At 39.1% G+C, this 15,490-nt stretch overlaps 1 protein-coding gene across 1 annotated transcript in view; it reads right to left on the bottom strand.

Annotated features, from left to right (window-relative positions):
• Positions 1-9,026: 9,026 nt before the first annotated feature.
• Dctn6 (dynactin subunit 6) overlaps positions 9,027-15,490 on the bottom strand; it is a 30,668-nt gene continuing 24,204 nt past the window's right edge. Inside the window, exons 4-7 of the mRNA XM_004867655.4 lie at positions 14,802-14,890; positions 12,193-12,240; positions 10,971-11,113; positions 9,027-9,487 (exon numbers count right to left, since the gene is read on the bottom strand). Of these exons, the coding sequence (XP_004867712.1) occupies positions 9,389-9,487; positions 10,971-11,113; positions 12,193-12,240; positions 14,802-14,890 (379 nt within the window). The 3' untranslated portion in view covers positions 9,027-9,388. The remainder of the gene's footprint in view (positions 9,488-10,970; positions 11,114-12,192; positions 12,241-14,801; positions 14,891-15,490) is intronic.

Here is a 15,490-nt window from a genome sequence, read left to right as displayed (position 1 = left end):
TGAATTCAATGCCAGGCTATACTACATGATGAGTTTCGTTGTTCAACATCAACCTGAACTACGTAGTGAGACTGTGTCTCATAAACAAAACAAAATGAAAAAAAGAAAATCATACAAAAAACATATGGGATACTACAGGTTGGGATACACTGTGTTAAAAAATTACAGGAAGCCACTGTCTTAACTAAAATCCTGTAGGCCCCAACAGACAGGATAAAAAATTTAAATGTTGTCACATTAAAGTTCCATATGGCCAAGCAGGAACTAAGCTGTTGATCTGGCCTTCTGAGAAATAAAAATTAGAGAAATAACAGCTGAATTTCCCAAATAGTCCACAAAAAATTTTTGTGTGTGTGTTGAAATTGAACTATGGGCCTCACTCATGTAAGGTAAAGGCTCCTCACTGAGCTACAGCCCTAACCCCAAAATGGGCCAATGTCAATTGACATGATAATCCCTCCCAAAGTAATCTGATGTTAAATTGTTTTTCTACTCTTCTGTCTCCACCTTAAAGGGGAAGTAACTTTGAAACAATCAATTTCCTTTTTATTCTTTTCTTTCTGCTCCCTTTACCCTTCCTCTGCCTATAACACCCCTTTTGCCCATTCTGTTGGAAAATACTCATTCTATTTTATGGAGTGAAGTGCCTGATTCTAAAATTGAAAATTGGGGCTGGGGCTGTAGCCTTGTGGTGCTGTGCCTGCCTGGCAAGCACAAGGTCCTGAGTTCAATCCCCAGTACCAGAAAAAAAAATTGAAAAAAAAATTGAATATAAAGCCAATTAAAATCTTTCAATCCTTGTAATTTTGTCTTTTGACCACCTCTTCGGATGAGTGATAGCTGGTGATGTCAATCAAAAGATCAATAGTGATAACTTTCAAGGTAAATATTCAAGGAAGGATCGTTTTAGCTGTGTGTGGTCATCACTTCTTGGCCTTTTGGCTAAGATCAAGTGTAGCTGTGTGTGGTGGTGGTGGTGCAGAGGATCAGAAACTAACATAAGACTCCCACATGAATGTATTTATGATGCATCACAAACATGTACAAATTTTTAAAAAAACACATAAATAGCTCAGTTCACAAATGCTTCTGTTTGCAAACAATTCGGTTCATAAACAGAAGACTTTGGCAAAATATTTCTTTGGTTCACAAACTTTTCATCTGGTGATGAACTCAACTGTAGCCATCTTCCCCACCCAAACATGAATATGGCCATTACCCCCAGAATCGTGGAACAAGTTAAGTTCATGAACCAAGGCATCACTGCATTTAACAAAGCAAAAAAGAAACCATAATCTGAGAAATAATTCAAATCCCTCAAAGCTTGGTTTGTAACAAAGAGAAAAGACCTGGATCAACAAATGAGATTTTGATGTAAAAGAGAGATCATTGTTTAGATATGGTCTTGTAATTACCAACTCCTAGAAAAGGAGAGTATTTCCAGATTCTAGAGACTTTGGTATTAATGAAAATTTCCTGAAATCCAGGTATACTCAGACAAGCAGATTCCCCTTCAAATAGGTGAGGTGGCAGACACTGCCAATGCATCTCTTTGCTGCCAGTTGCCCCTGTTCAAGTCAGGAGCAGCACTGAGGCTGATGATACAGGATCTCTCTCCTGCAGGTAGCTGATGGACTAGTACATCTCCATCCTGAGAGCTCTGAATCAGGACTAGGAGATGCTTTTTAGTCATTCCTGCAGGTCAATGGACAGAGGACAAGTAAAGCAGGGAGCTCAAGGCAAGCACATGGGCTCTTGTGCATGCATTAGCAATGACCTTGGTTTATTGAGAGGCCAGTAGAGCAGACAAACTTGAGAAAGAATGAAGTAATGGAAACTGGCTGCTAGCTTCCTGGTGCAATCCTCAGTGGGGCCCAGCTTTATACTCCATGCCCTTGGATTCCATTAGCTATCCCAGGAGCCTTCCCTTTTGCTTAAGCTAGTGTGAGGCAGTGTTTTCACCTCATGACCCAAAAAGCCTTGCCTAGGAAAAAATTGTATCAAGGCAAAATGCATGACTTAACCAAGTAATTAACACTGAGAAAGAAATGTAAATGGAAGTAAACATTAAGATTATATTAATTGGGAGAGCGGATGGTGGGGTGGTAATTGAAAATGATCTACATATATATATTTAATATATATAATTATTATTATGCATCACAAACATATACCAATTACAAATGTATTAATCAGCTGTCATGGTGATGCATGCCTATAGTTGCCAGCTACTCTGGAGGTTCAGTTGGGAGGATCACTTGAGCCCAGGAATTCCAGACCAGCCTAGGTAACAACAAGACCTTGCCTCAAAAATAAATAAAAATAAAGAATATGTTAGTCATTTTATTCCTTTTTGAAAATTTTAGAGTTGTCATTCTTAGCTTGTATGTGTGTGTCTTTCCAGTGCTGGGGATCAAACCTAGGGCCTGGTGCATGATAGGCTAGTGGTTTATCACTGAGCTGCACACTTAGCGTTTTGGGGGGTGGATAAAGCTTAGATTCTATAAGAAGTTAGTGGAAGTTATAGACTCTCTTCAGAAAAAAATGCAACATATGTATAATCCTTGAACTACAGAATACATAAGGAATTAATGTTTTGATTTGAGCCTTACTGTGTATACAATTGTCTGTTATTCTCATTAAAGATCATTGTTACTTGGAAATGTTTCTTCTGTTCCTTTACCTGATGTCTCAATTTTAATATTCATGAAGTTTTTATTATCTGTTAAATTAAAAGATATACATGTTCCTATATTTACACCATTAAAGTATAGCATTGTGTAGATTAGTTGAAATTTTATTAACTGCTGTCCATAATTAGCTCACCACAATGAATGAATTTAACCTTGTATTGCTTCTTGGCCTTTTGGCTAGGATCAAGTGAATTTAACCTTGTGAACATTATTTTAAAATAATATCTGAATGCAAATCGTGATCTGTGCCCTAAACTCTATAAATGTCTTGTTAAGGGGAATAAAGATACTTCATATTAAAATTAAATAACCTCTTCTGTAGACTACCCTTTTGTTGCCTTGATTGAACTTGTAGTTTGTCAAACAAGGCCCAAATAGATGCCAAAGTTAGACTGTCTGTGTTTGACTCTGTCACTCAACATAAACCGCTGGGCAAGTTGTCGATCCCCTTACTAGATAGTCTCACTGGTAAATGAGGTTAATAATGGTACTCAAGCATAAGGGTCTTATGTGAGGGTCTTATGGCAAGTGCTCTACCACTGAGCTCCAAGGGGTGATCAAAATATACACTGAATGTTTAAATTAAAAATTTATAACAGTAAAAGACACTAAAAATACAGTGAATGCTGCAGCTGAATGACAGGAAAGGCAGCCCATAAAAACATTACAGTATGTTCTCACCCACTTCATTCACCAGATCTGGCCCCGTGTGACTTCTGGCTTTTCTCTAAGTTCAAAATGACCATGAAACATAAATATTTTGAGTCAATTCGGGACATTGAGGCAGCTTGTCATCACAACTAAAGACACTCAGGATTTCCAGCACTGCTTCAGAAAGTGATGAGGCTAGGACAAGTGTGTTTGAAGCAAGCAGGAATATTCTGAGGGGGGATTAATGGAAACGTGTTTTTCATTATAATACTTTTAAAAAATGTAAATATTCAGTGTATATTTAGAGTACCCTTTGTATATCCTCAGCCAGAATTCTAATAATCTACTTATAACTTAATAATGAGTGTTCCAATTTTTATTGTATTGTGATAAAGTTAAATATATAGATGTCCATCTGGGGTCAGATGTAGGTCCTTCTTCTGATTACAAAGAATAGCTTACATGATAGCAAAGATTCACTGGCAAACCCTAAATCAGTCTTTTTGTTATTTTTGCAGTACTGTACTCAGGATTGAACCAGGGGCTCTATACCACTGAGCTTCATCCTGTTATCCAGCTTGGGCTCAAACCCAGGTTTTCCTGCCTCAGCTTCCTTTAGTGCTGGGATTACAGGCATGTACCACCATCCCCGGCTTAAGTCTTTAGCAATATATGTCAGTCTTTAAGCAATATATGTCACACATCTGCAACTGTGCCAGCCATCCTTTATAAAAAGAAAATCTATCTTAGGCAGTTACAGTGCAAGTTGAAAGACTTGAAACCATTCTGTCAACCATAGGCCTAGGCACATTATAAGTGACTAAGTTCTATAAATCTGTCCTATTAAAACCAAGCATATCAATTTCAATGATAAAGAACCTCTAAAATGTACCCTTCGTGAACATGAAATTATTCTTTTGAAAGCATACATAAATCACAGAGGAAGTGTAGAGCCTAGAGCGATTCATTTACCTGTTCTATTTGGCAGTCCCTGGAGCTATGCTGTGGAAGCCCTGCTTCCCTCTGCAGTCAGAAACTATAACCCCTCCATGTGTCTGTGACCAAATACCCGAGAACAGCTCAGAACAAGCTTTATTTTGGTTCATGGTTTCAGAAGTTTCAGGGAGAAAGATCCTGGCAGGAGAAACCGCTCACTTCATGGTGGCCTGGAAGTAGAAAGAGGAGAAGCCAGAGAGGAAGAGACCAGGGACTAGATACAGTGCCCAGGGTCATAACTGCTTCTTTCAGCTAGGCTCCTGTCCTGTTTTCATTGCCTCTCAATAATCCCATAGATTTATGATATCATCATGGGTTAATCCACAGATGTTAGAAATTAGAGCCCTCATGATCTTATCAGCTCCCCAAAATAATCAAGTCTTCAATACAATGAGCCTCTCTAGGGGGAATTTTGGATTCCAACCATGACACTTAAAGAGAAAACTTAGCTTTTAAAAATGGGGATTCACAAAATAATATATATCATCAAACTTTTATTTTTTTTGTCTTTTTGGTACCGGGGATTGAACTTGGGACCTTGTGCTTGCGGGCCAGGCGGCAGAACCACTGAGCTAAATCCCAGGCCCCAAAATTTTACTTTTAATTGAAAACATAAATTGGTCTATTTACTCATCATTCCCTTGATGTCAGACTAAATAAAACCTTTCTTTCTTTGAGTGCAGGCCTCCACAGAAGACATCTATTAACAAAGCAAGGAGCATTTCCAATTTCACTTTCAGTGCAGCAAGGACTCAAGATATTTGTGGAGCAAAATGAGAGTAAAATTGCCCTATTTTGGTACCTCCTCTACCTAACTTTCAGTTGTTTTTGCCCACACCTAATTCCACAGCACTTTTATTAAAACAAAACAACAAAAAAGGTCTTTATCACTTTTTCCCCAAACATACAACTTATTATCTTAGAGATTATAACTCTCTTCCCACTTGTAATTGTTTGATTTGGTAATACTGAATTAAATTATATAATTACAAAATACAGCTTGCATAAACAAGGTTGGGAACAAATGCAATTAACTTTTGGAAAGCATCTAGCTGAGCTGGGCAGAGATGTGGTCCCCTGCCAGGGAACAGGCTACTTACTAGTTGTGAGGCTGTGAGGGCCTCCGGCATCACAGAGAGTAGAGGCTGGTTCCAATGTCTAAGCCACACAGGTAACAGAAGGAAAGGTGAGGTGAGTTGGTTTAAGAATTGGAAACTAAATTCAGGGAGTTAGCACCACTCAAACTCACATGAAGCCAAGAAGTGTTGAAATGTTTTGAAGGATCCTAACAATATTTGGCCAAACCATTCTTTGCTATGCCTCTAGTGGGAACTAGCAGTGCTTTTCTATGGGAAGACAAAATTTCTGCACCTCCCTTGGAACATGTTTACCGTCACAAACCTTGTCTCAGTGCTCGAAAATATGAAAATATATCACCCTTTTAAAGAGGCAGGAAAGTAACTCTTCGTAGGTATGTTTAATGAAATATTAAAGTGTATGGTGTCTTTAAAATGGGCCAGGAAACTAAAATTAGTACGTCTCCAAGAGCATCCATTGCTCTTTAGTGGGGAACAAACTATCCTGTCTACTGGAGCCCTCTTGTGATAAAGCAGCAGACCTACATCTGGGGTTTCAAGTTTTAAAATGAAAGTATCGGAGCTCTTCATTTACCTTGGTGAGTAACTCTAAGAATGAGCTCCCAAAGTGATAAAAGAGGTTGTGTTTGAGTGTGGGCTATGGAAGTAGAAGTGTATCCCCCCAAACTGTCTAAAGTGAAATTACATTACTTTACCAGTAAAAAACAAAAACACAACATCACCACAAATTACCACGACAGTTCATTAGTAATAACAAGCAGGCATGGTTTGAAGTTTTGGGCAGAATGACCCGGAGCCTGAGGGTCATGTTTGGCTTCCTGTTTGGGTAAATCGTATTGAATTCAAAAGATTCTTTTACATTTTTCCTATTGTTTTGTCTCGTGTAGATTAACAACTTTAATACTACAAAGACTTTAAGAAAGGTAGATCCACATTTTCCCAATCAGCATTTAGGAAGTCCTCTGAATTATAGAATCTTTATTTTAAAAGGCTTAACAAGTCTTCCAAAAAGACAACACAGAATATAGTCCAGATCAGGAACTTGGGAGCCCAAATGCCACTTACTAGCTGAGTGTGACCTTGGACAGTCACTTAACCTCTCCCCACATCCGCAAAATAATATTATTTATTTAATTAACTAAAGAAGCTAATGTGTAATGAGTGAGCTACGTGTAAACTGTTCATCATAGTCCCTGGTATATATATAGTAAGGTATATGCAAAGTTAATGAAAGCAAAAAAAGTCAGAGTGGACTGGGTATATACCTTAGGGTTAGGTATAGTTCATATTTTCAACATTCTCCCACTCAGTGTTCTTATCTGTCAAAGTTTTTGTTAATAACACTTCCTGTTAAGCCTAGACAACTTACACTGATGCTTAATAAAACTGTCATTGCATTTATGCTCAGTTCTAAGGTAAGTGTGGTTAAATAAGTTTTTAAAAATCTGGTCTTTGTCCCTATTCCTGGAACAGAACTGCTCAAACCTCTGAAATTTACTGTCTTATGTAAACTAATGAGAACAAGTGACTGGGTTGGAACTTTCAGCCCTGCCCCATAAACTTCAACGAGGGTAGAGGTTGAAGGTTGGGTAATTCCAGTGGTTTCCGGTGGGCGGACACACTGCTGAGTGGGAGGAAATTTGGTACCATCCACAGGCCTATCCCTTGCCCTCTGTATCTTCCATGTGGCTGTTCCTGAGGTGTATCCTTTATCATGAAAGAGTAATAGCAATTACCCCACTTTCCTGAGTTCTGTGAGTCATTCTAGAGAATGACTGAACGTTGAGTGGATGACATGGGACTCCCAAGTTCAGACAGGAGTTGGTTAGCAGCATCATGGGTATCTTGGGCTTATTTGCTCCTGGCATATAAGGTAGTAACAGTCCTAGGAGACTGAGCCCTTACTCTGTGGGGGTCTAGGCCAACCCTACATCGTGTCAGAAAGGAACTGAACTGATAGATGTACAGTTGACAGTCGAGAATGGAGAACTGGTTATTGGTGCTGGAAAAATAAAATCAAGTCACACTGATTTGGAACAATTACAGTAGCTGTATCATCACTTTTAGAAATTAAAATTTTTTCTCTATTCATATTTAAAATTAAATTTTGACAAAATTTTAGTTTTTTTTGGGGGGGGTACCGGGGATCAAACTCTGGACCTTGCGCTTTTGAGGCAGGTGGTGGCACCGAGCTAAACCCTGGCCCAATTTTAGGGTTTTTTTGAGACAGGGCCTCACTATGTAGTTCAGGCTGAACTTGAACTCACTATGTGCCACAGGCTGGCCTCAAACTCTTGGCAGTTCTCCTGGCTCAGCCTCCCAAGTGCTGGGATTACAGGCATGCACTACCACACCCAGCAAAATCTTAGTATTTTAGTATCTTTTTTTTCTTGTACTAGGGATTTAACTCAAGGCCTTCACACTGAGCTATATCCTCAGCTCTTTTGTGAGCCAGGATTTCATAGTCAACTAAATTGCCCAGGCTAGGACTGAATTTATGATTCTCCTGCCTCAGCTTCCCAGAGTGCTGGGACTACAGGTGTGCACCATCCTGCCTGGTTAGTATCTCAGTATAAATCTATTGCTTAGTATTAATGTCTACTGATTCAAAAGTTGAAAAGTGTGCTCCATCAAATGTATGCACTTGAATCATTCAAAAGATCTGAGGGGATGGAAATGTAATTCAGTGGTAGACTGCGTGCTTAGCATGCATGAGGCCCTGGGTTCAATCTCCAGCACCAAAAATCAAACAAACAAAAAACTGGAATTACAGTAAAATTCTCAAGATTTTGCCAACCATGTAATCAGATAAATGTAATAACTAGTGAAGAGTATTATGCCAAAATAATTTCATAAGTTTATAAAAAATTTGAAATATTTTACTTTTTTTGTCCTCAAAAACCCAGGAACACCACTAAATGCTCATATACTTGTCATTTTAGTCAGACATCATTCTTCTTGAATTTTGTATACCACTGAACACATCTTTCTCTGATCACAATTGTTTTACTGAAAAAATAAATTTTTTTTTCTTAAAAAAGTTAAAGGGCTGGGGATTTAGCTTAGTGGTGCTGTGCCTGCCTTGCAAGTGAAGGTCCTGAGTTTGATACCTAGTATCAAAAAAAAAAAGTTAAATCAAAACTAATTTGATAGCTGCTAAAATTTCACCTGAGCTGGGTGTGGTGATGCGTGCCTATAATACCAGCACTCAGGAGGCTGAGGCAGGCGGATCACTGCAAGTTTGAGGCCAGCCTGGGCTACACAGTGAGTTCAAGGCTATCCTGAACTACAGAATAAGACCCTGTCTCAATCACCCCACCCTCATGAATAAAATTTCACCTGAAATTTTAAATGGTCGCAAATCCACAAGAGGAAAAGAATCATGTTACCTTTAACATACCAGAAAAATTAGTAGGGCCAGGGATCTAGCTCAGTGGCGCTGTGCCTGCCTTGCAAGTGCAAGGTGCTGAGTTCGATCCCGGTACCAAAAAAAAAAAAAAAAAAAGAAAAATTAATAATAAAAATTAAAGTAGATGTATTTGAAAGATTAATGCAAGCAGCCAAAGTGAGAAAATGTACTCACTAGAAGTCCTGACTCCAGCAATTTTATTTTATTGTAGTATATGCTAGACTATAAATACATAACAATATATCCTTTCTTATCACACATAGTCTTTTACATAACAGATCTGTGGCTGACATCTTATATAACAAAAGAAAAACTCAAATCTGTAAATTAGCAGAAAAGGTGCAAGGATATAGGAAAATAATACATTTTATATAAATTATAAAGGACAGTTACACCGAAAATCCATTACTTTCCTCTCTAACTTAATTTTACAAAATAAAGTCAACAGGTATTATGCTGTGAGCTGCTATGAATGCACAAACACTGCGGCTTTCAAAAGGCAGCAGTCAGACAAGACATTATCGTGACGTCACATGCTGCTCTCAGTTCTTAACTGGAGTGGAGCTTCCTTTCGTAGTCTTCTTCAGGTGGTGGTAATTTGGCAAGATTTTCATCAAGAAATCCAGCTGTAGTGTCTGGGGCTAAAAAGATAAGATAATTTAACAACCGACTTTCAGAAAGCAAAGTCAAGAATAGCAGCTCTGAGCTGGGGTAGAGCTCAGTGGGAGAGCATCCGCCTGGCACTCACAGGCCTGGGGGTTCAATCCTCAGTGTGAGGGTTGGGGGAGATTTGGAAAACAGCATTGCATATTATCAAAAATTAAACATTAAGGCTGACATGTTGGTGTATGCCTGTAATCCCAGCACTCAGGAGGCTGAGCCAGGAGGATTGCCTCAAGTTCCAGGCCAGCCTGGGCTACATAGTAAGTTCAAGGCTAGGTGGAACTACAGAATGAGACCCTGTCTCAAAAAAAAAAAAAAAAAATCAGATATTCATGCTTACTTAATTCTAATCTCCTTTCTCCAACACCCAACTTCATTTCTCCTTCTTCAATCATTTTTGCTGTTATGGAGGATAGTAAACAAATACTGCATTTTCCCATTTTAGTCTATAGAAGTAAAGCAGCAGCAGCAGCAGCAGCATCATAACAGTGAGGCCAAATATTACAAAGATAGAGTAACTCAGAACTGGAGGTTTTTTGGTTTTTATTTTTGGTACCGGGGATTGAACGCAGGACCTTGCTCTTGCCAGGCAGGCACAGTGCCACTGAGCTAAATCCCCAGCCCAGAACTGGAGTTTTAATTCCTGATAAAATATGGCTAAGAATCAGAGGTAAAATGGTAAATGTTCTGAAAATATTTTCTTTGGGGTGAGGAAAAGGTGGCTGTATAACCAAAGAAACATATACTGAATATGCAAAGAGGCTCAAACATTCAATCTAAATGTCTTATGTCCTTCAACCTAAAATAAATGACTTATGCCCAAACATCCTATCTTTTTCATCTCCTTCCCTAACATTAAACTCCAAATATGTGTTCATTCTTGCTCTGGGTTAATTTCTTGTAAGCCAGGAAAATATCTAAACACACTTGCTTATTCCTAAGCAGTGTTTACAATTATAACATTATGTTAATAAACTAATAAACAAACCCAAGTTCGAGGCCCTACAGAAATGTGCAGGGTCATTCCTTGGCCCCAGTGATGGACGTTTTACTGCTATCACCACAGTTTGAAAGGTTTGATGATGCATCTTTGGCATAAGGACAAAAACAACTTTGGTTTTCTTTTCTCATAATTGACTTCTCATTGTCATCCATATATGTACTTGATAGTAATCTAAAGACTCAGTAGTAGAGCTGCAAACATATTCAGGCTTCAGGAATGTTTCTCTGATGTTTTACTCATTTGCTTTTTTCTTTTCGGGGGGAGGCAGGGAGGCTACGGCTAAAACCCACGGCCTTGTGAATGCTATGCACGTGCTCTACCACTGAGCTACACTGCCAGCCCCTAATTATTTGTTTTTTAAATGGTGCATTTGCTGCTCACTAAGACAATTGGATAGTATTTTGGGAGAGTTCGCTGCCTTGGATGAAACACTTTTTAAAGAGAGGTTCTAGCAGTACCTGGGGCCGCTCAGTCTGCACCCGACGAAGGCAGTCTCCACCATAGATCACTGTATTCTCAGGGATGACTTCAAAAGTGTTTAGGCTGCAACAAGCCCCGATGATGCAACCACTTGTCAGTATTACATTTCTGCCTACATATGCTGTAGTAAAAACCGAGAGAGGATTGGAATTTAAGACACTGTATGATTACAACATTTTTTCCCCAATAACATAGGTATAAAAATGCAAAGTGGCCTTAAGAAACGAAATACTTAGAGTTTGTATAGACAGCAAAGAGGTAGGCAGTATGTATAAGTGTCAGATGGATTCAAAACAGAGCTCTGCTAACCATGGTAGGGGTGTGGCCTTGGGTAAGTCACTGTAAAGTCTTTGAGCTCAACTTTATCTGTAAAATGGAGAGACTACCCTACTTCACAGATTACTTTTTTCTTCTGTAGTACTTTTCAAAGCGTGGTCCCTGGTTCAACAGCTATACTTCAGAGTTTGAAGGACGAACGAGATAATAAATGTAAAGTATTGAGGGTAGGTTTCGCACAGAGTAAGCATACAATAAACAGAAAATGACAATGGGTTGATGATAAAGCTGGCAATCCAAATTCAAATTAAAACCATTAAATAGACTAACAAAAAGCACAGTTTTATTATTTAAGAGAAAGGATTTTCTTCCATGCCAATCAGGATCAAGAAAGATAAACCACTGTTATAAAAAAGTGTCGAAGTTCAGGCTCTTTCTATGCCTGGTGGGACCAGCTCCCACCAATGCTGGTAACTTGACACAATCCCTTGCCTGGCCCCAGTTGTGATCCGTAGGGACATTTGTTTCTGATTGGCTAGGGTAAAGTGGTCTGGAAATTAAAGAAAGCAAACTGCTTGAGGAATTGATTTTTTCCCCCTTAATTCTACAGTAACACTAATCAACTAAAATACCACCAACACTAGTATTTAGTTGAAATCTTTAAAAAAATCTTTCTAAGGAACTTTATGTTTAATCCAATCCAAACTTAAATGTACATGGCTGACTTTGTAACTTAATGTATTTAACCACATTATCAGATAACCACATAACCAGATTAGGTTATTTTGAGGCAAAGAATTAGTTTGACAACGATTTTAGTCCACTTCCAGGCACACCACTTTGTCACAGTCTGAACTGAGGCTATTTCCCAGGGCACAGTGAAGAGAAAGGGGGGAATTACCTTGACAATAAAACACAGCTTACCTTTCGACTCAATGACATTATTATCTCCCATTTTCATGGCTTGGGAATCTAAACCAGAGTTAAGTAAATACTGTAAGCATGTTCCCTCTTTTCTCTGCAAACACAGTATGTCTTTGCATTGCACTGGGGCGCAGAGGCATGGGAAGGGCTATGCAGGCCTGCCCTTGCCAGAATTCTTTGCTCAGCACAATCTGTTGCAAAGTTCCAGTCCTTGACCACAATATCTCTAGGTATAAATAAATGACTCCCTCATTTTTTAAAAAGTAAATGAGTACCGTATGCCCTGATTTTGAGTATATTTTCATAATTTTTATTTATTTTTCGAGACAGGGTCTTGCTGTGTGCTTCAGGCTGGCATTGAACTCACTATGGAGCCCAGGCTGGCCTCAAACTCTCTGCAATCTTCCTGCCTTAGTCCCCCAAGTGCTGGGATTGCAGGCAAGTGTCCCACCAAGCCTGGCCTACCATTGTTTTAAGAAAATCAAAACTATCTATTATTCAATCACTTAAACACTATTAATGGTGTTATGGGTTGGTTGGTTGCTGGGAGCCATTCTACATAATTTTGGGGAAAAAATCATTTTACAATTAAACTACGATTAGGCCTAGTCTCTTTGCCTACATGCTGGCGATGACATGTCAAAACATAACTTCATTTTTGCCTCTGGTCACAGCTGAGACCTCAATGGTCCTGTGATGCTGTGACACTCAAGGGCAAGATTACATCCACTGAAGACATCTTGGTTCCTTGAGATCCAAACAGTAAGAGAAAGGTTTCACTTGGGGAGGGACAAATTCCTTATCAGCTTAACTCATCCCACCTACTGTTGTCAACATAAGCTTCTCACTGACCTAAGATCCACATTAGCATAAGGTCCTCATGGTCATAGGATTATTGTCACCTTCTGAGACATCTGATACTTCCTCCAATGATAAGAACCTTGTGAATTTAGGATTATTTCTGTCCTCTGAGTCATGTTACTCCTTATGAATCCAATAAATAGTGGCAAGCTTGGGCACCCTTCATCTTTGCTGCCCAGAGCAGCATTGATCAGGCCCAGAACCCAGCTTCTTCTCTAAGTCTCATTTCCTGTCTTTATTCTTTAATTTGCCTTGTGCTGTCATGGCTCACAGGAGACCAGGACCCACAGCAGGAGTTCTGGTAACTTCCTCTTTCCCTGTGCCCTACAGTTTCCTCTCTCTCCTCTCTCTCTGTCTCTCTCTGTCTCTCTCTCTGTCTCTCTCTCTCTCTCTCATACTGGGGATTAAACTCAGGGCCTTCACACCAAAATACATTCCAAGCCTTTTTACATTTTGAGACAGGGTTGTGTTAGGTCACTAAATTGCCCTGGCAGGGCTTGAATTTCCAATTCTCCTGCTTCAGCCTCCCAAAGTGCTGGGATTATAGGCGTGTGCCACCATACCTGGATAATAGTCTATTTGCTGAGATCACAAAAAGGTGTCCCCTATCATTTTAGTGTACAAAACCAAACAAAAGCACTGGTGACACCCTCAAAGAAAAGAATACCTAGACAATGAAATATTTTCACCCCTGCCCATCATCTTAAATTGGACAATACCATATTGTTTACCCACATAATATAGGAACCAAAATGACAAAGACATGGTTTTAATTAGGACAGAAGCCAGAATTACTGTTTCTGAGTTTACTGCCATTCAGCCATTGCTACTTGTCAACAAGTAGTTCCAGCAAAATTGAGGCAGGAGGTAACTAGGAACAGCTAGAGAGATAAGGGAATACCCATTCTGGAGCCCAGTTTCTGGGCTAGATCCACCATCTGAATTAACCCAGATAAAGATATCCTAGTCTAAATACAAAAGAAAATAAGCAGGTAAACCCAGCTCATACAGTAAGTTTCCAGTGTTCACCTAGTAGTCTTCAGCAACACCCCTCTCATCCCCCCTCCAACCTCCTACACCTCTACCCGCTGTGGGCTTTGGGTACAATGACAGTTCCTCCAAGGGCCATAAAAAGTGAAAACCCCACCACCTGACAAAGGGGCAGTCAAGCTGCTCACTAGCAAGAGTAAAACCTCAGATCAACCCTTCTATTCCACCCGAAACCCTAAGGTTTAAAACCCTCAACACTAAGCCTCCTTGGAGCCATGAGCTCTTCTCATTCCATTCAAAAGAGTGTACTTTCACTTTCAATAAATCTTTCATCTTGTTTTTAAGAACCTGGACAAGACCTCTGATCCAGTAACAAAATGACTTTCAAAATGCAAAGCTAATAGTGTATGCATGTGTGTGTCAGAAAATGGCATACAGTAGCTACAGAACTCTATTGAGTTATTCACCAGAACAGGAAAGAATTTGGTTTTTTTGTGTGTGGTGCTGGGGATCAAATCCAGACCTCACACCTGCTAGGCACATACGTACTCTACTACTGATCTACAGTTCCAGAAAGGCTTTTCTTAATGTACTGAAAACAAGTCTATTGAAAGAGTAGAATGGCCTAGTCTTAAAAATATAATTATTATATATATAGTGCAAATATATGTGACAAATTATGACAGTTTCTACAGGGGGAGATTTGCATACCAAAGAACATCTGGGAACAACTTACGGTACATTATTATAAAGGATACAACAGCCAACTTCAAACACATTATTGGTGCCAATGATCATGGGTTTGGGTTCCGGATCGTCAGTGTCAGGGGTGATATTGTCTGGGTGACTATAAAAAGAAGAGACACATCATCAAAAAGCCAGTAATACAAAAAGTGATTTTCCTTTCATTTTAGAATTTAATTCTCTCAATGTCACCTGTTTAAAATATATAACTATGTCAGTTATTTCTTTTTCTTTGGTACCAGGGATCAAACTCAGGACCTTGCACTTGCAAGGCAGGCGGCGGAACCACTGAGCTAAATCTCTAGCCCTATTTCTTGATCCAAGCGAATCATTTCTCCTCTGTGCTGGGGAAATTCAGCAGAACTACTGAAGTGTAAGGAAGTCAGAAGTGCTCTGAAGGACAGCCTCCAGATAGCATTCTTCAGGACAAGGCAGAAAAGAATGCTGGCAATACTTTTATTTTCAACCTGTTAAAATGGAATCAAAATCATGCCTAACTTGAACATTTTTTATCCTAAATAATCATTTGAGATTATGAAATGTAAACGGATATTCACATAAAATAATTATTTTATGGTATTAGATAGTTAGTTGAAATATTTGGAAGATAAAATGTTTGTACTCTCAAAGGAGGAAGCTGTTTTAAATGGTGTTTTATCTCTGACAGTTGAGTTACTGCAGAATATTGCTATGGTTGACTGAC

The sequence above is a fragment of the Heterocephalus glaber genome, unplaced genomic scaffold (assembly GCF_053883595.1).
Source record: "Heterocephalus glaber isolate CG9 unplaced genomic scaffold, H.glaber_assembly_v1.0 deba00001461, whole genome shotgun sequence".
Classification (NCBI taxonomy): domain Eukaryota; kingdom Metazoa; phylum Chordata; class Mammalia; order Rodentia; family Bathyergidae; genus Heterocephalus; species Heterocephalus glaber.
The sequence above is the reverse complement of the archived record's forward strand: the minus strand, read 5'-3'. Positions and strand labels throughout refer to the sequence as shown.